Below are 21,730 nucleotides of genomic sequence, written 5' to 3'. Positions count from 1 at the left end.
GATCCCAATTCGTCAGTCACGACTGACGTAACGTAGAACGTGACTGACTGAAAGGGAACCTTGTTATCATTGGTCATATCAGTGGTGTATGTTGTAATATCCGCACACACAGAGTTTTCCATTTTCTGTTGTTTGTTTTCCTGTAAAATAAATGTTAAATAAAATATATAAAAATGTAAACGTATATTATTTCAGCTATTTTCCAAAGAAACATTTCTCGTTTTCATTTAGTTTAACTTGAAGTAAAATAACTAAAACTGAAATAGAAGTAATAAAAACTAGTAAGATAAAATTACTACAACTTAAAAAAAATTTTTTTTAATTAAATTATTAATAAAAACTATAAATACTAGTAAATACATGATACTAAAACACTGGTACAGTACACAATCTATTACACATTAATAGTAAACAATATTGTGGTTATAGGGCTGACAAACATGTTAAAGAGAAATTTAATCTTGGTGTTTTGTTCTGTGGCACTGATGGGATCCTCGTGTGCAGCTAAGCATGATGGGTGTCATATTATAGAGTATAGGTACATCCCGGTTTGTAGCTGCATCTTTCATGTAGCACTTCATTTAAAATTAGTGAGCGTAAATGTTAAAAGTCTGTATCTAGACCTAGTTACACCGAGGTCATCTGGTTCATACTGGTAATTGGGAAAAATTCCCATGCGACTCCTCACAAGTTCTGCTTAATCTAATAATCCATTCCTGACTGATAGGCTCATCTGTCATGCCTGATGTTAATGTATTTATTTTTATTTTTTTTATTGAAAAACTGTTTGCTATTATTTGTCTCTCGTAATTTAATATTAAATAACATAAAACATTAAATACCACATAAATTCTATAAATAACATAATGAAACATATGATGCTTCAAAACGTTTATTCGTCACATGATACAATCTCGTAACAGAATGTTACAAAGACACAAAATAGAGGTATATGTTCAGTGACACAACAAAGAGGACGTTTCTTAATAAGCTGTATATTTTGAAAGAGATGACAGTGCAAGTGAGCATGGCAATGCAAACACAACCTGATATACAGAAGCTGTAGAAAGAGGACAGGCCAAAAAAGAGGTGCTTCAAAATTACAAGATCTCAGCTTTATAATCATTTTCATCTTTGATTGAATAACAAATATTAAATACCACAAAGTTACAAATAAGACTATAGTCTACAGTAGCTGTATGTCAAACTTTGGGAATGCTTCAGTATCTGCATCATTAAGGCCATTGGTTAGGTGTGCTATATTTACAAACACAAATAGAGTATTTACATCTTAACTGGATCTTGTGCCTTCATTTACTAGTCTTCATATCTGCATTACACAACGAAGTCTGGCTGCCAGAAAGACGTGAAGTGGATTATACAGCAAACTGGACTAGCAGACAGGCTTAGATACAAAGTCAAGACAGCTGCTAAACGACTGAGGATACAAACCTCAATTGAAAGGGTTTGAACAAACACCAGTGCACTCAATAAAGGGAGTACTGACATTGTATCTGAAGCAGTGGATGGGTGTGATGTTGTCTTTTATTCTTATCAGCACATCAGTGAAATGAAGACCAGCCATTAGTCTAGTGCAGTGTGTGAGGGAGTATTTAGCCTTACATTTATTTACTGTATATACAAAACAAAAAAAACTGTTTTAGAGTGTTAATCATTTGCAGGAATGTAAATACTCAGCTGTCAAACAACACAATTTTGTGTTTAAATAATTGTTCTTAAGTTTTAAACTTTGCCATCTATGTACAGTTTTACAAGAAAACAACCAACAATAGAATAAATAAATCATTGATAAACAATAGCAAAACTTCACATAATCCTCAGTACTTCTTATATTAAAATGACAAGATGACACAACATAATTTTTGTCGTCAGATAATAACGATTATAATGAAACAGCAGTGTGATATTTATTGTGCACCATATATATATTTGCACCATATGAGAATGCAGATCTATGTCAGCGGACCACTTCAGATTGAATGCTCATACCAGGTGTAAACAGCCTTATGCTGCGTTCAAGTCCTCCTGGGACGTTCCTACTTACGAGTTGACAAGTCGTAATTACGACGTCAGGTGTGCTCAAGTCAGTTTAGTCGGCACAAGATGGCGGTGTACCTTCTTTTAATAAATTACAATAATGTACAGTATGTGGAAAATAATGTGTTTTTTGAACCTTAAACCGCATAAACACATTTCATTACACCAAATACGCAAAATAATGTTCTTTTTAGCAGCATCATATGACCCCTTTAAAGAAAATTTCGAGTTTCCCCACTCGTAATAACGACTTTGTGGTGGCGTTCATGTGCGTTCAACTCGTAAATACGATCTATCCGACATGACTTGAACACAACATTAGTTAGCTTGTTAGATGTAGTTAGTTAGACTGGCTGCAGAGATAATGTCATTTAATGAAAGTCTCATGGGTGCTATCTAGTAGTCATTATGTACAGCAGCATGGTTAAGACTCCACACAGCGTTGGGTTTGGAGTGTGAATGAAAAAAAAAAAACATACAAGTCAAAATACATAAACAAAAACACATGCTTCCTTACTTAACTATATTTTAAACCACTAAATAACGTTTTGGTACATCCAGTGAACCTGTAAAGTGCTTTTTGACTGAAATCTCACATGCTGAGTGGATGTGATTGATCAAAAAAAAGGTTTTGGGATACAGGGAGGGTGCATTTTCATTCTTTATATCAGAGATTAGATGGTCTTTGTTGTGAGTATGTTTGTAATAGAGTTAGCATGATAAAGCAGAAACAGCAGGACGTAGAATGACATTCATCATGATTGTGAATGTGTGTAGTGCTATCCGAGTGACAATAATACTCTCCAGCTGCACTGACTCGCTCTACACAGATAATCTGGGTCAATCTGTGAGGGAGGGAATGCTGTAAATCTAGGGGGTGAGGGAGATTACAGGGGCTTGTGAAGGGGAATATCCTATCTTTGCTTTTGTATGGCATATTTGACAATATCTGCTGTCCAAACAGTATCCACTACATATAAAACGCACTCTTCTGTTGTCCTTGTACTAAAAAAACGATTTGTTCTGTGTTTTTGTCAATATTCTAGTTATTAGTCATTAACTCGCATGTTCCTATCCAAAGCAAATTTAACCTAAATACTAACAGGGACAGTCCATTTGGAGCAACACAAACTGAAGAGCTCAGAAGGGCACAATGGTGATCAGGACGCCAGAAATTCTCAAGACTGTGTATGTGCGTTTGTAAGTGTGCCATTATAATTGTGACTATTCTAACAACATAAAATGAGTTGATCTTTAAGGTCAACATAAATTCTAAAGCCCAATTTCTAATACACCTGGAGCTGGGACAATGACAAATACATTTGTGAGTGTTTAAAATACAGAAAAGGGCATTTTTTAAATGTCTGATTTCAAATCGATTTCATGTTCTTAGAAATGTACTCTTTTTAAATAGTACAGTATTTTAACAAAGCCACTTCACTGCCTTTTTCCCCTAAGAAATAATAGAATAAAATACTTTTTCTTTTTTAATAATTTCATCCCTTTAACGAGGCTTTTTTCCTCATTCTGATATCAGAACAGTTGTATCACAATGACATTTTTTAATTTATGCAACATTTCGGTCAATCAACCTTCCTCGGGCTAGCAGGATTTAAAGTTTTTTTTTCTTTCTTTTTTTAAATTCAGAAATAAAAAAAAAACATGCTCATCATAACAGATATATTTAAGTCACTATATGTATGAATTGTATTTTTAAAAAAAATGTATAGATCTGGACAAAAACAAAATAAATGTCACTGACCCAGCTGCTAAAATAAACAGCCAGTTTCACAGGTAATTCTGAGTAAATGTTCCAGCTCTGTCACGCTACACTGAGCGAGTATGTGAGAGAATGAGGGTGGTTTAGTTTGTGTGATGTGCAGATCTGAGTGTGGGAATAAGGATTAGTGAACACTGGGGTAAGTGGTTGAGGTGTGGCAGTGGACACAAATGAAACATGGTTACTCAGAGGCAGTTCATACTGAGCTTATCGTACAAACACATGAAAACGGGGAAAAAAAAATCACCATTATTAAAGCAGCACTATGTAACTTTTTCTGTGTTCACAATTTGCAAAATGTATATAGTGAGCGAGTACATCATGAATTCATCTTCCAAACATGAATTCATCTTGTCTTATTCCGAATCACTACGGTACACTTATAATAAGTACTTCTATTTGGACTATTGTAGCCTGGTCGGGTCGTCACCGCTGCGGAGTAACACATACCTGCGTGAATCGCCATAAACATAAACTTAGAGAAGTAGCTCCGGTTGGAATGTTCTTCCGCGGGATGTGTGCAGTTCTGTTTATTAACCGCTAGAGCGCCAAAAGTTACATAGTGCTGCTTTAAAACATGATCTTGGTTTGAGTATATACTGAAAAATAAATAAATATACAGTTATACTGTATTATAAAAATAAATATTTATAAGGTGCAGAGACGTAGTGGAAAACAAAACATGTAGAAAGATGGTGGAAACAGAGCCACTGAGGTTAGTGTGTGTTTAAGGAGTGTGTTTGTGACCCAGACTGCAAAAATAATGGGTGTGTAAATATAGTAATGTTTAAGTATATTCACATGATCCACTGATGGTTCCTGCCTGCTGTTAAATTAAAATTTTGGCCATCAAAGTATATGCGTGTGTGTGTGTGTGTGTGTGTGTGTGTGTGTGTTTGTGTACGTAAGAAAGAAAATAAATGGCCGTAGTTGATTAATGGTTGCTTAAATACAATACAATGTCTTTAAAGAAATATGTTGGGGTCAGTACAGGTTAAGACCAATTAACAGCATTTGTGGCATAATGTTGATTACCACAAAAATGACTATCCACTTAATTTCTTTTCTTTAAAAAATGCTAAAAATCTGGATTACAGTGAGACAATTTCAAAGTAAGTGATTTGGGCCTATTGGTAAATATTAAAATACTCACCGTTTCAACATTATAGTCACAAGATGTAAACAATAAAGCTTTTCTTTGTAAAGGTATATACAATTTTACAACTTTGTTGCAATGACATTGCAATGTTGTAAACCCTTAATGCTTAAAATGACTGTAAAAATTATTTAAACAGCTTTACAGCTCAAATACTACAGTTTTAGCAGAAGAATTGCTTTATAAAATAATAAGGTACACATTTCTGCTCCAAAATTGGTCCCATTTACCTCTATTGCCTATTGTTTTTTAAAGGAAATGGGGGAAGTCCAAATTATTTTTTGTGGTAACCAACATTATTTGACAAAAGTTACTGAACCTGGAATATCCCTTCAAACCATCGTTTTGATGAACAGCTTATCTTGACATGTTGTCAGTAAACTGAAGAGAAGGAAAATCATGAGTAATAGAACAGGCAGGCATGCAGGTGTACTGTAAACACACCTCAGCATGATCAGATCATCTGCTGGCAGGTGGATTGTCATGGGTTGGTGAGTGTGTGCTGAGAGTGTGTCCTTCAGGCTGGACGTTCTGGACTGTCTCCACCAGGCTGCTGCTGGGAAGGACCACGTAACGCGCTGCCACTTCCTGCCCCTGCTGCTCCCGCAAACCCTCCTTACTGTGCCAGATACCATAGCCGAAATACACCAGAAGACCTGTGACAGAGCAGCGGGACAAATTTGATTATGTGAGCAGGCTGGTTTAACTGTTTAAATGGTTTGTAACAGTGCTGACAGGAACTGAAGATAATCATGTTTGGGCTTATCTTCTTTTCTCACAGATGAGTGCATAGCCAATTAATGTTCAGCCACTACAGACAAAAGCTGGACTCTCTTTAAGAGCTTGAACATGCAGAAGCAGTCACCATTTAGCTATTAACTTTGACCAAAAAACTAGCAAAACAAATCTAAACCTTCAATCTATAGCCATATTTTCAACTTGTTTACCCATTAAAATAAAATGGTGTTTTTATTTATCTGTCAAGGCAACAGTATGTACATTTTATAGTCTGAACCTCAGACTACCCTAATTACAAAATCCTGCTTTTTGACAGTTGGGGGTGGCCAAAATCTTTGGTAGGAAAATAAGGAAGGAAAATAGCAGCTTGAACATTCTGCTTAAGGTATCTTCCAGTGTTTCAGGAAATCAAAGAAAGTCAAATGGGTTTGGAACAACATGAGGGCGAGTAAATGATGACAGAAATTTGATTAACTCTCTCTTTATGACAGCTATATTTACAGACAGCTTATTGTCTTTAATGAGATGAATTGATATTTATGTAATTCACAATATTGTGGTAGAACAGAGGTGAAGAGCAACGAACTGGTACCTGCTGCAACCCATATGGCGAACCGGATCCAGGTAATTGGACTTAACTTCAACATTAGAAATACATTCAGAAGGATGCTGAAGCCAGGAACAAATGGCACCAGAGGAACCTGAATGATAAAACACATATTACTGATCAACAGTCTAAATCATTACTGTAAATCTTTGTTGTTGTTTTTTCTGAAAAGTTTTGTTTCAATAAACTGGTTAGAGAAAAAGATATTCTTTTACTTCACCACACGTACCTTATGTATGACATATTGCTGTTTATTGCAGTTTTTTATTAGGATTTGTACTGAAACTTCATGTTGAAATCCAGTTCAGCTTGTGGTACACCCATAAAAATCATAAAATTCATAGAACATAAATATAATTTGCTTCAAATGTTCTTACAATAAGCTCACTAGAGCTATATTCAATGAGTCTGTGAGTTGTTAACCCAGATCACTCCAAGAAAGACAGCAATAAGTCAGTAAACTGTTGATTCAAGAACTGTTCGGACCAACTCAAGTCCTATTCCTAAACAAATTGTTCACAAAATGTTTTTTGAACCGATTCAGCTGATTTATTGATCTGACTCAAAAGAACAAATCGTACATCGCTGACATATTCAATAACAGGCAATGATAATATTTTAAGATATTTTAAAAGGAATTTAACACTTAACTATGTTTAAGGAAATAAATTAATTCATGCTAACTCAATTTTACACTGTATGATAGCAATGGTTTTGTATAGCCAGTTGTCTATTCAGCCCTATTTTTGTGGTATTTTAACTCACCTGAAAAGTCTTGTGATTGGGCTGCTGTTCATGGACCCAGATGAGAGCCAGACTGAGCAGGAAGACCAGACTGAAGATGACCAGCAGCAGGGTGAAGCTCCACACAGGCAGATTCAGCTGGTTATTCCCGAACACCAGCACAGCACAAAGAGAGAGTCCACTGACCATCAGAGCGAGCACAGAGAACGCCACCACCTCGCCTGGCTCACAGTGCCCCAGTATTCGGCCCAGATACGGCTCCCAGCAAGCCTTCAGTGTGCCTGGAGCCCGTCTCTCCTTCACCGACTTCTGCCGCTCCACCAGCTGAAGTTTATCAGAGAAGGACTCATACTCCTTCAGCTCTCCGCTGTCCTGCGCAAAGGTCTGGGTCTCATTCGTCACCGCAGACGGATCCACCTGCTGTCCTGACTGGTTCATTGAAGGTGTGGATGAAGCGTCTGTCTTGATTCCACCTCCTCCTGAGCTCCCACTGCTTTTATCTGGCTGGAAGCGGAGCACTATGATGCTGGCCGCTACAAAAGTGTAAGCAAGCAGAGTGCCAATAGAGAGGAACTGGACCAGGGCTTCCAGATCAAAGATGAGGGCAAGGATTGCCATAAGGCTGCCAAAAACTAGAATTGCGATCACCGGGACTTTGGTTACAGGGTTTACACGGGAAAAGACAGAGAAGAAGAGGCCATCCTCCGCCATGGCATACACGATCCGTGGGAGAGAGAAGAGGTTGCTGAGCAACACAGTGTTCATGGCTAGATGAAAGAGATTAGACAGTTTTAATTAGTCAGGAAACAGTATAAACCACATAGTGCATCCATAGGCTTCATTATTAAAATCTAACAACAATACAACTTGATCATCACTATCAACATAACAGTTATAGAGACTGTTATGAAGTTCAGTCATGTCTTCCAAAAAAACCTATAAAAAGTTAAAACATCTTTTATATGGCAATGTGACAATATAAACATGTCAAAGCTGAATTTTCAGAATCGTTACTTCAGTCTTGCCCTTCTACAACTTGCGTGAAAGTCATTCACACGCTATCAGATCTTTCCATAAATGTGACGTGAAAGCAATAATTACATTCAGCCGACTAAATCGTACGCAACTCATTCCGATCATAAAAATAGTACACAATGTTTCAGATATGTGTTTTAAAGATTTGGTGTTCATTTTCAGACTGTAAGTCAAAGAGGCACTCGAAACCACTTGAGAGAACAATGAACTGAATAGTGTCAATGGTGTGATTGGTTCCTTCTCCAGATGTGATGAAGGCATTCGCTTGTTATCAGATCTTTCCATAAATGTCATGTAAAAAGCAATAATTATAACATGTGCAACTCTAAATAAGTTGAATTTTCGGCAGCCATTACTCCAGTCTTCAGTGTCACATGATCCTTCAGAATTTATTCTAATATGCTGATTTGCTGCTCAAGAAACATTTCTTCTAATTATCAATGTTGAAAACAGTTGTGCTGAATCTTGGAATACCTAAGATTAATGAGTGTTCAGAAGAATTTTTCATTGGCAGTTTATGTTAACTAATGTTAACTACTGAAGCCCTAATGTAAAGTGTGACCGAACAAGTCTTTCACGCAGCATACAGCGGTGTTGTGCATTTTGACCAGTTTATGGGAAAAGTATTCTTAAAATGCATTCAAATTCTGAATAATTTGTTAGATATAATTATTCACGGTATTTAGAAGTACCCACGATAACCATATCGTGCATATTCATTACCGTGATATATCGCAGTACCGAGTACCGGCACAATTCTAGCTGAATCTGATTAATATTTTTAAGGAAACGGTGATAGTTTTTCAGGATTCTTTGATGAATAGAATGTTTAAACAAACAGCATTTATTTGAAATAAAAATCTTTTATAACATTATAAATATCTTTACTGCCATTTTTGATTAATATAATGCATTCTTGCTGAATATAAGTTTTTTTTTCAAACAAATGTGTCTATGTATATAATTTATCAAAATAATAATCCAAATAATTAACCAATATTAGGTTATTTTGAAATAATGCATTATTATTGCATAAAATGTTGGATGGAAACACCAAAATGTGAATCAAATTGGCATAAATAATGTACATTAAAAAAAAAACGCTCATTGGAGGTGATTTTTTTTTAAATATGTAAGGTGACAGAGAGGCAAACCACGAAGGAAACATATTTATCAAATAAATTCTTAAAAGCGCATAAAAAACTCATGTGACGTTTCCTCAACAAGTGATTTGACTGAATAATTTGCTCATATGACTACATTATTATCTCTTCCTCTACCATTTTTTTTAATGAAATTTAAGTAAATACTGCATAAAATAAGTGAATTTTGGTAGGCTACATCTCTTGTTGTCATTTAATTGTGTATATTGGTATTAAATCAACCACCCTGCTCTCTAAATGTCTACACTGGCCATTGATAAACCTATATGTCAACCACTAACTCATACTCACCACAGATGGATCCCACAGCCACGATGAACCCGGCCCAGCTATATCCTCGTCTGAAGAACGCATCTGAGAGCGCTGAGTTTGGGTCGAGCGTATGCCATGGAACCATCAAGGTAAGAACTGTGGACACCAGGACATATGCTGTGGCTGCCAGGCCTAGTGAGATTGCAGTCGCTGCAGGAACAGCCCTCTGAGGATTGCTGGCCTCCTCGCTGGAAGCCGCTATCACATCAAAGCCAACGAAGGCATAGAAGCATGTTGCAGTTCCTGCCAGGATACCTGAAAGTCCAAAGGGGGCAAAGCCTCCCTCCTGAGTGCTCCAGTTGGCTGGGTCGGCCAGTACAAAGCCAAACACCAAGATAAAAACAATGACTGCCATACTGATGGCTGAGAAGATGTGGTTTAGCCAAGATGAGACACGAACACCAAATGAAATGAAAAAGGAAGCTACTAGGAGGATGGCAGCTGCTAAGAGGTCTGGGTAATGAGCAATGAAGGGCACATTCCAACGCATCACATGACTCTCGGTGAAGTTCTGAATGCGATGATTGAAAATAGAGTCCAGATATCCACTCCATGCACGTGCTACTGCCGCCCCACCAATCATATACTCTAAAATTACATTCCAGCCAATCAGGAATGCCCAGATTTCCCCAACAGAGACGTAAGTGAACATGTAGGCGGAGCCTGTCTTTGGTACACGGGCACCAAACTCAGCATAACACAGTGCTGCCATGAGAGACGCCACTCCAGCTATGATGAAAGACACCACTACAGCTGGTCCTGCAGTGTCTTTAGCAACAGTTCCCGTGAGAACATACAGGCCTGAACCCACCATGCCACCAACACCAAGCAGTGCGAGGTCCACTGTGGACAGACAACGTTTTAGTGAAGTTGCCATTACGTCCTCCTCCAGCGTCTTCAGCCTGTTCAGCTTCTGACAGAACCTCACCACTGGAGAGCAGCCGGAAACACATGATGCCATCTTGTTAGAGAACGGAGGGTTGGTGAAAGAGATTGTGTGAAATATACAAAGATCACACCTGGTCCATAATTTTCTGAGTCAAACAAGCTCTACAAACCTAAAAGGAATAGAAATAGAATAGAAAAGCAAATCTGTAACACACGGAACACCAAAGTCAAAAATTAACCAGTTATTTTAAGCGAAAGATTCCAGCACAAGTGACAAAAATTGACCAGATAATTAAAACGTGTGGGCAAAACATCTAATATTTGATATATTTCATAATATCCTTTTCTAGGCCTGTCTAGTATGGGTTTAGGTGCCTTTGCAGTGACATATAGCTTGCATGTAGCAGACGTGTACTCACTGTCTCGGAGGCAAATGCTATGGAAAGTGTACCTAATGTTATTATTTTGATTATATTTTATACGTTACATGTTAAAACAACAATTACGATATTATCGCAGATGATATATATCGCACACCCCTAGTTACATTATATATTTATTTAATTTAGTCTGTTAAATCCCTCTATGTAGACCTGGCATATTACCTCTTTAAAATGCAGCATGAATGTTCATTACTGTTTAATGCTTAATGTGATATATATTTGATAAAACATAATGTTAGCTATGTGGAGATGTGGCCTGGTTACAGTGGATCAGTCCACACACACGGATGATGCTGCAGGTGGTGATTCCGCTCACATCACATCCGCTGCTGGAGTCCCGAAGGAATTATATGTCAAAATCTCCATTGCACAGTCATAAATCTATAAATCTATAAATCTAAGTCTATAAATCACATTAATACCTAAGATTGATACAAAAGCCAAGCTAAATGTTGATGGACTACCTTTCGCCATTAAACGCAGCATGAATAATTTGAGTTTGAGTCATTTGAATTTATTTGAGATTAGTGATATTTCAAAGAGCTGGAATAAGCTCACATACAAGAGCCAGCGCTCTTTTCTTGTTGCTTTTATCGTTTAATTGAACAAAACTGTGACAGCTGCTGCTTCATCCTCCTTAACGCTAAAGCCACTAACTAACGTCACAGAGACAGGTGAGAAACTGCCCCGCTCTCTGCATTGTACTGGCCACAAACCTAAGCATTCAAATCATATACATACACATCCGTAAAATAAAGAATAGTACGACTTTGTACCTGTAGTTGGTTCGTGTCTCGTTTGGTGAAAGCGATGCTGTAAAGCGTCATTGAACAGAAGGGAGGGTGGAGGAGCGAACAGGAGCTGTTTCCGCTCTTAAAGGTACAGCACCTCATTCATCAATGCAGGGCTGTTCCCACCCTAACCCTATATTAGAAATGGCCAAATTATTAGTATTGAATTATGTGTGATGCTTACTCTTAGGCATGCTAATCACTTCCATACTAGACCTAGTTTATACTAAAAAAAAAAAAAAGTGAGACCCTCTACTCTTCCCTGTGAAAACTGGAATCTTAACCTCTGACCCACTTTCTGTAGGCTCTGAATTTGTGCGTTTTGAATTTTAGAATATTGAATTTGGTGTTCCAAATTTGTTCTTCATCTTGAAACTTGTAGACGTATTTAAAAAAAAAAGAAGTTTTTTTTTAGTTTATTGTCTAAGAATTTAGAATATAATAAATCCAAGGAGAGGGAAACGTTTTTCCTTGAAATCGGTATAGTCTTCATAGAAAATCATTTGACATCCTAAAGAGAAAGAGGGAAGAAAGCAGGCCAGGAAAGACATAAGTGTTCAAAAATACTATTGCTTTCTTTTATTCATCTCAACAGTAGGAACTTCACTGGATGAAGACTGCTCAGACAGAATAAAAAATAATAATTAATTGCATTTATATAGCGCTTTTCTAGGCACTCAAAGCGCTTTACATTGTCAGGGGGGGATCTCCTCATCCACCACCAGTGTGCAGCATCCACCTGGATGATGCGACGGCAGCCATAGTGCGCCAGAACGCCCACCACACACCAGCTTATTGGTGGAGAGGAGACAGAGTGATGAAGCCAATCAGTAGATATGGGGATGGTTAGGAGGCCATGATGATCAGAGGCCAATGAGCAAATTTGGCCAGGATGCCGAGGTCATACCTCTACTCTTTTCAAAAGACTTCCTGGGATTTTTAATGACCACAAAGAGTCAGGGCCTCGGTTTAACGTCTCATCCAAAGGACGGTGCTTGTTGACAGTATAGTGTCCCAGTCACTATACTGGGGCATTAGGACCCACAGAGACCACAGGGTGAGCACCCCCTGCTGGCCTCACTAACAGCTCTTCCAGCAGCAACCTAGTTTTCCCAGGAGGTCTCCTATCCAGGTACTGACCAGGCTCAGCCCTGCTTAGCTTCAGTGGGTGACCAGTCTTGGGCTACAGGGTGATATGGCTGCCAGCAAACACACAGACACACATGCAAGCACCACAAAGTCAAATGATCCATATAATGATTGCATAAACATTCAAACTCCACACCACAGCTATAGTTAAATGAAAAGGCAACTAGTAACTGAAGTGCTCAGATACATATAGTGGAGTAAAAAGTACAAATTTGCTTCTGAGATTTAGTGGATTTTAGTGGGTAAAGGTGTTTGTACATTTTACCACTTGAAATAGACCATTTCACAAGAGGCAACTGGGTTTTGAGTCGAGTTGCGCCTGTTGCTGCTGGAGAGAATTGGGAGTAATAAGAAAAGAAGAAACTGTGGTAAAAGGACAGTTCACCCATAATTGAAAATTCTGTCATCATTTACTCACCCCCATGTTTTTCCAAATCTGTATGAATTTCTTTCTTCTGCTGAACACAAAAGATGATAGTTTGAAGAATGTAGGTAACCGAACAGTTGCTGGTACCCATTAACTTCCATGGTATTTTTTCCCCAAATTAAATAATTTCAGTCAAATATGGGACACTTTCATGCAGTTCCTGGACAGTGATCCAGCATAAATGAGTGAAATAGATGAATGAAATGACAGTAGCAATAAAAACACTATTCCTCTGTTGTACTATATCATTATTATTATATTTTAAAAGAAAATTTACTCACTCTCAGGCTGTGTTGGGGAGCAACTAGATACATGTAATGGAATTACGTAATTTAATTACAAAATAAATGTAACTGTAACAGTCATTAAATTAGTTACTTATCAAAATGTTAACGATTAAAAAGGGGGTTTCACCTGAATATTTTCTGTTAACAGCTAAAAATATTAATTTGTTGCTTTGATGTGCACAATGCCATTTAAAGGTTGTTTAATAATGCATTGCTATTCTGATGCTTTTGATTGCTCTTGTTTGAATTTGAAGCGCACCATGTCTGGCAATTACATCAATCCACATTGCTGCTGAAAAATCAGAAAAGGGTGCAAATATAACAGTTCAGTGCAAAATTTGTTTGTCAACTATTAAAATGCTATCGAAAACAAAGTTTTCAATGTTGAACCCAAGGAAGCATCTGCAGGTATGTAACTTACAGTTAAGCAGTCATTAAATAAAGTAGGAAAGGCATTGTCACTAGAGTGTATTCAAGACATAATTACCTCTGTATTGCTTGGTGCATGTCCAGTAGTTTATTTAACAATGTTACAATGACGTGAAACAATTCAACACATTTTCTTTAAATCTTACACCAAAAAATAGGTATACCAAAAACATTCCTGGAAAATCAGCAGGCAAAGTTGATCAAAATTAACATTGACATTGACATAACAAATTAGCTAGTCTGCTAGCTAAAAATGTCTTTACCAGCCACACTTCTGTTTATGAACCTATTCTATTTATGACAGAAAATATTTAGCTAACATTTCTCCCCCTTGAATAAGGTTAGTAACCATGTCAGATCCATGGGAAGGTTGGAAATGTAATAGGTTACAGATTACAAATTACATAACTTAAAATGCAATAAGTAGTGTAACTATTTTAATTACTTTATTGAAGTAATGTAACTTATTACATTTGATTAGTTTTTTATTACTTTTCTAAATGTCTAACAAATGTTTTTTATCTGTTATCATTTTCAAACATTTAAAGGAGGCAGGGTTATAGTACTCAACACTGATACTGTCAGACTTTCAAAATCCTTCATGATCTTGAATTAAGATGATAGTAATTTGATTTTAAAGCACAGCCACCACAAAATCAGAGTTTAGCAACTCTTTATACTTTGAGATCGTTCTGAGGTTGCCTTTCCTTCCTTATTTAATGACTGCTTGCAGTTAACTACGTTACATACCTGCAGATGCTTCCTCAGGTTGGACATTAAAATGTCGATATAGCATTTTATTAGCTGCCTGGCAAAACCTATTCTGCACTAAACTGTTATATTTGTGCCCTTTTCTGATTTCTGGAGGATTTAGTTTTTTTCCCCCAGCACTGGAAGGCATTTTTATCATTCGCCATGAATAACATCACTTTACTAAACAGCCTATAAATGGCAGGAGGCATCATGCACATCACAAACAGGCAAAGCAGCAAATTTATGTTATTCAACATATCCTAGCTTTTTCAAAAAATATTCAGATGTAACACCCTTTGTAATTGTTATCCTAAGTCACTGTAATTTAATTGCACATTTTTTCTCAGTAACTGCAACAGATTACAGTTACATTTATTTTGTAATTAAATTATATAATTCTGTTACATGTAACTAGTTACTCCCCATCACTGGTCAGATCTAATATTACAGTTATTTCAGCATTGTACCATAACCTACATTAATAACTCACGAGGTCATTGAAATTCATGGCACCAACATACTCCCCTGACCAAAGCAACTTTGAGTACTACTGCAAAGTTAACCCTGCCTGATTTAAATGTTTAAAAAATGATTAACAGTTGAAAACATTTATAAGAAATGTAGAAAAGTAATCAAAATATAATCAAATGTAATTAGTTACAATACTTTAATAAAGTAATTGAAAAAGTAACACTATTCGTTACATTTTAAATAGGGTAACTTGTAATCTGTAACCAATTACATTTCAAAGTAACCTTCCCAACACTGCTCTCAGGCCATCCGAAATGGATATAAATATTTTATATTTAAATAAATAAATTCAGACGAGCAGTTTGCGGTTTTCTGCCTTTATTGAACATTACACTGCATTTGGTCCGTTTTGCAACATGATTCAATTAAAATCACAGCGCTATACAAACATGCACGCCGGAGACCTTTTACCACATATGGCTGCATCCAGATATTATTTAATAACCCCTGAAATAATTCATCCAGTAGCTTTTCTCTCCGTGACAAGAAAAGCAGACCACTGTTGTTAGCAGTTAGCACTAAACATTAGTCGGGGAGGAGCTCTGGGAGGAGCTGAGTGAATTTAGTCTCACGTCACACAACAGCACATTCGACTAGGAGCAGGTACAATTCAGATATCTTAAAATATAATTGTGACTAGTCGAAACTGAATTAGAGATATCTCTAATTACCTTTGCGTATGTGTGACGCCCTATTGAAGATATCTATGACGTCATTACAGATATCTTAAATGGAGTTTTGACTAGTCATAAAGTATTTAGAGATATCTCTAATAAGTATTTAATACTAAAACGGCTTGCCATAGCATTTATAACTGCAGATATCTCTAATTGTCATTGTGACTAGTCGAATTATAATTATGACTCGTCAAAATACAATTGTTCCTATCTTAAATTATATTTATGGATAGTCAAAACAAACTTTTAAATGCTAAAACGGCTTGCGATACAAAGCTATCGTTTGACTTTATAAACTTTTATTTCATGCATGATTCGTATTATGGAAAGCCGTGTAACATTTAATCTATAAGCCGTACTAGTATCTATTTTCATGGTACTAGTACTTATTTTTTAGATACTAGTATCTTTTTCATTAGGTACTAGTGCTTATTCATTAGGTACTAGTGTTTATTATTTAGGTACTATTGTTTTTTGTAAAGTTACTAGTACTTATTCATTAGATACTAGTACTTAATCAATAGATACTAGAACTTATTCATTAGATACTAGTGCTTATTTATTAGGTACTAGTACTTATTTAGACCAGAGATATCCTGAACTTAATAGATACTAGTACTTTTTAAATTAGCATTTCTGCCCAGTATGGTAATCTTATGTTGAATATTAATGAGCCAGCAACATATAGGAGAAAGATTAGACAAGAAACAGAAACAAGAAGATGGATGTACTTTTTTGAGGAAACCACATAGAAAAGAAACAATTATTTGTACACAAACACATAGAAAACGTATTTTTGTCAGTTTTGTAAACACTAATTTCGTAAACATAGTAGCTTAATGTGTTTGTTGGTCATCGAGTGACCTCTAGTGGCAGCATGGAGATAAGACACCAATTTTATTGTCTGTTATCAAAATCCAAACCTTATGGTTTTCAGACAAACATTTTCTTTATTTTTGGAAAAAAGGTCCAAAATTATTAAGAAATTAAAAAAGAAACACCAGGTTTGCTGTACTTGTAGGGCCACACAATTTGGCAAAAAATTGTGTTTATATATATCAATAAATCTAATAATGATTATGGTTATTATTTCTAAATAAAAACATTAAACAAAATAAGGAATATTACTTTTGTAATAACACAATTTCACTATAATATACAAAACTTAGTACTTAAGAATAAACATCATAATAAATATATCTGCAAGAAAAATAAAAAATTTTTACACTTCTTTACCCTGGAGAAAAACGTAAGGATTTGCAAATGTTTACCTCAAAGTTCGTAATTATTTTTGCATTTTTTACTCAAATTAGGGTTTTGTGAGCAATAATGACTACTCAATTAATCTAATTTCTTGTTCATTCATACTCGTCGCTGGAGAAACTCCACAAGTGAGACTCACTGATGACGTTCCAGGAAATTCAGCTTTCGCTGTAGATGTAGCCTAGTAGCTGAATAACATGCAGATAGACGTTTTACTGATGAAACATGAAGAAAATAAACAATGACTGTGACAACATATGGTTTTATCTGTGCTCTTCAAGCCATCTCGGGTATTTTTATAAGAATAAAGTTTAAAATGCAATGCTAATCGATATAGCCTTTATCACTGTATAGAATGATATAAATTGGCATGATTTCTGCCTCATTCTTTTTAATGAAACCATGTCAGATTACAATATTAAGTTATTTCAAAGACTGGACTGATGTTGTGAAGTGAACTTGGACTAAAACATATCATTATACTTTTGTTGGAAAACAGGTTTGTAATCTTTCCTTGTGTTTTCATGGAAAACCAATTAGCAAGATAGGCTAACATACAAAGCCAGTTAGCCTTACTTAACAATCAAATTATTTCTGCATATTAATGTATTGTATTACCAGGTGGACTCTGATTGGACGGTGGAGATGTACTCATGTTTATGTAATGATCTGTTTAAATGAAGATATCTCCAAATACATTCTCACTAGTTCTTTATGAGGTTGAAGATATCTCCAAATGAACAAGGAGACGTAGTTATTTTGTTTTTGATATCATCTTTTAATTTCTGACTAGTAATTATTGCAATAGTGACTAGTATCTATCTATATATTACTAGTAAGCGTTCATTAGATACTAGTACTTATTTTGTAGATACTGGTATGATGTTATGACTAGTCCAAATGGCTACAGTAGAGTTCAATTAAAAGATTTACTAGTAAAATAAAAAATTACTAGTATCTAATAATAAGTACTAGTACCTGATGAATAAGTACTAGTGTCTATTTAATAGGCACTATCTAATGGACAAGTACTAGTATCTAAAAAATATGTACCAGTACCTAATGAATAACGACTAGTGCATAAAAATTAAGTACTAGTCACTAGTGCAATACATACTAGTCAAAACTGAATAGTTGATATCTCAATGATGGATCCCCATAGAAGTCAATGGCAAAAATGTAATTTTTTTCTAGTAACAATATAATAGTTACTAGTCACTATTGAAATAAGTACTAGTATCTCAACAAATATCAGATTTTTTATAAAACTTCATGGTTGACTGTCATGGTGAAAAAACAACTAAACATTTTGACCAGTGTGGCTCACACGATGACAAAAATACTTTATATTTTGGTGGCCTTGGCCAAATTACTGACACGATAACTAGGTTTTGAAGCATGAATGAAATGTTTTGGGTGAGTAACTACATTTTGCAGACATGCAATAAAGTTCTGAAGTTCCAGCAAACAGTTGTGATATTTGCACTCACAGTTTAGAGAATGTTAAGATTGTTTCGAAAAATGTGCCAAAGCAATTGAGAAAAACTGTAAATTAGATACTAGTGCGGTTTATAGATTAAATGTTAAAACAGCTTGCCATATTCGTATGGCTCTGTTAACTGAATGCAATGAATAGGAGAATGTTTGTGTCGTGATGATGAGCATACACTCTCACTACGAGTTGCTAAATGAACAGGCTGCTGCACGCAGGTTTTTTTGTTTCAATGGAGAATCAGCTGCCTAATTGGTTAAAATCCCCAAACTGTTTACTTTAATATTAAAATAAGAAATTACATTCAAATTCAAAGTTATCACTTTGGTAATCTAAAATACTTTTCGGATGTAACTGTAATTTGATTACCCCTTATTTAAAATGTAATTGTAACGAAATACAGTTACTCATATTTTGTATTTTAAATACGTAACGCCGTTACATGTATTTCGTTACTCCCCAGCCCTGCTAATAATCAACATTTAACCTGGTAAAAAAAAATATTTATTTATTGTTATCCGTGTTATATTTCATCTGCAACAGCAATGTGAACATTTATAAACATCCATTGGTCGTTAACTTTTAAATGCATCATTATGCAGAAAATATGAGCAGAGTTCTCCGCATGAAAGTCCCTCGACTGGCAGATCAACGAACTACTTCTTTTCTCTCCAGTACGGTAGAAAGTTAAATGAAATGAAATGTGGAGGATGTTAACTGTGACAAGATGATTGACAGGCCAGTTTACAGTGACAGGGTGCGTGTAACAGGTGCGACAGAGCGGTCCTTTAAAGGTCCCATGGCATGAAAATTTCACTTTATGAGGTTTTTTAACATTAATATGAGTTCCCCTAGCCTGCCTATGGTCCCCCAGTGGCTAGAAATGGCGATAGGTGTAAACCGAGCCCTGGGTATCCTGCTTTGCCTTTGAGAAAATGAAAGCTCAGATGGCCCAATCTGGAATCTTCCCTTTATGTCGTCATACGGGGAAAGGTTACCTCCCCTTTCTCTGCTTTGCCCGCCCAGATAATTTGGCCCGCCCATGAGAAAATGAGCTACTACCGTGCGAGGCGAGCGCAATATTTTTTTTTCCTCGAGAGACATCATGGCTTGCAAACGAGCGAAGCATGGCAGTTGCCCCGCCTCTCTCCTCCTCATTAGCATTTAAAGCTACAGACACAGAAATGGCACGTCCTAAGGAAAGCTCATTGTGGGACTGGCTCGTAGTGGCTGAAATTCTGCACCAAGGCTGAATTTCGGGAAAGAGACTTCAGATACAGTACTAGGGACCACTTAGGCCTATATAAAAGCATCCAAAAAGCAGCATGTCATGGGACCTTTAAAGACGCAGTTGTATGACCTGATAATATGTCCCAAAGCTTGCCTACTCTTCTACTACACACTCAAAAGTGTGTACTTTTAATTTCACCAAAAGAGTACATACTTTAAGGGCGTAGTATAAGTAGGCACATTGAGATGCAGCCTCTGGTTTTTTGCAGTGTTGTAACCTACAACACGTTGGTGGGAGGAGTTAGTGTAAATCGCCTCTGTCATTAAGAAAACAAAATAAACATAAAAATACAGGAGAGTAGCGTTTTATTTTCACGAGAGGGTAATCGAATGTGCCTTTCTCTTTTTTGGCTCTGTACCTTGTCGTCTATCCGCCATAGTCTAGTATTTAAACATTCATAAGGGATGGCACTCGTCATTAAATTATGCACATATCCAAAAAGGAATTCATTACTATGCAAATATCCAAAGAGGAATTCAATACTATGCAAATATCCAAAAAGGAATTAATTACTATGCAAATATCCAAAAAGGAATTCATTACTATGCACATATCCAAAAAGGAATTCATGATATCTTAAAGTGTACCTGAAGTATACTTGCAATAGTTCCACTTTTAACACAATCAAATATACTTCAGAATATCTTTAGTTGGACTTCAGCACTACTTTCTTACAATTAAAGAGCATTAAGTACACAATTAGTTGTTCCAATTTAGCAGACTTTAAGTATACCAGTTAAGTGATAGGCTATGTAAATAATATGTAAATGTATTCGTAGTATAGCATTTTTGTATATTTATTTTTCACTAGGGAAGGCATCTGTAAAGGCTTTTCAATCGACCATTTGGCCAAATTGTTAAGTGGCTGAGATTACTATTTCAGTAAAATTAATCACATTCAATTAACTAATTTTATGTAAGGGCTTTTTATGTGATATTTTATTTTATCACAATGGATTGTTATTTCTTTTAAACTCTTTGATGTAATGTTTTGTTTTGTTCATGTAATGTTTTGTTCACGTTGTCAGCAGATGTGCCCATGTTTTTATCCATAAAACTGAATAAAACATTGGTGCAAAAATTGCTCATTTTTTATGAGACTTTAAACAAATATATATATATATCGATTTTGTTTTCTGAATAAATGTTAAAATAGTGTTCAATAAGTATAGTGTCATCCATGTGTGTACACATTATTATAAAAGATATTTTTTGTTTTGGCCCTCCTGTAAAGTAGGTGAAATGTCACTTACACCCGTCTAGTTCTCACCCCGTTACCAAAATTCTTTATGTGAGGTTGGTTGGTCATGAGATCATACAACAGGATTTAAGAGAAGAGTTTATTTGCAATAGCATGCAAATTGACAATGCAGTTCAGACAAGCTTCAAATACACCTGGTATATTCACTGGTATACACCTGGTATAAATACACATATACACATGGTATATTCACTGGTATACACCTGGTATAAATACACATATTCACATGGTATATTCACTGGTATACACCTGGTATAAATACACATATACACATGGTATATTCATGTACAAAATAAAGAATAATCTTCAATTCAGTGCTAAGCACTGACATAAAATTAGCAAAATCCTGTTTACAGTCTTATTGAAAATAAACTCTTACTGAAGGGTTGCTACATGGAGTAAAACTGCCATTCTACATTCATCTCATCTACTTCATTGCTTGGTGTGTTCCATTT

The 21,730-nt window shown here is 35.9% G+C and overlaps 1 protein-coding gene across 2 annotated transcripts; it reads right to left on the bottom strand.

Annotated features, from left to right (window-relative positions):
• Positions 1-4,345: 4,345 nt before the first annotated feature.
• slc7a4 (solute carrier family 7 member 4) lies at positions 4,346-11,759 on the bottom strand. Of its 2 annotated transcripts, XM_016471212.1 has the most exons (6): positions 11,701-11,759; positions 9,573-10,651; positions 7,105-7,850; positions 6,325-6,433; positions 5,439-5,650; positions 4,346-4,378 (listed from the first exon to the last, which is right to left on the bottom strand). In XM_016471212.1, the coding sequence occupies exons 2-5, from the start codon at positions 10,552-10,554 to the stop codon at positions 5,454-5,456; spliced, it is 2,034 nt and encodes a 677-aa protein (XP_016326698.1). In that variant the 5' UTR covers positions 10,555-10,651; positions 11,701-11,759; the 3' UTR covers positions 4,346-4,378; positions 5,439-5,453. The 2 variants fall into 2 exon arrangements, with proteins under 2 accessions (XP_016326698.1, XP_016326697.1); XM_016471211.1 differs by lacking the exon at positions 4,346-4,378 and having other exon boundaries at positions 5,220-5,650.
• Between the last annotated feature and the right edge of the window lie 9,971 nt (positions 11,760-21,730).

This window comes from Sinocyclocheilus anshuiensis, unplaced genomic scaffold (assembly GCF_001515605.1).
Source record: "Sinocyclocheilus anshuiensis isolate Anshui unplaced genomic scaffold, SAMN03320099.WGS_v1.1 scaffold296, whole genome shotgun sequence".
Taxonomy (NCBI): Eukaryota; Metazoa; Chordata; class Actinopteri; order Cypriniformes; family Cyprinidae; genus Sinocyclocheilus; species Sinocyclocheilus anshuiensis.
This window is presented reverse-complemented; position numbering and strand designations above follow the sequence as displayed.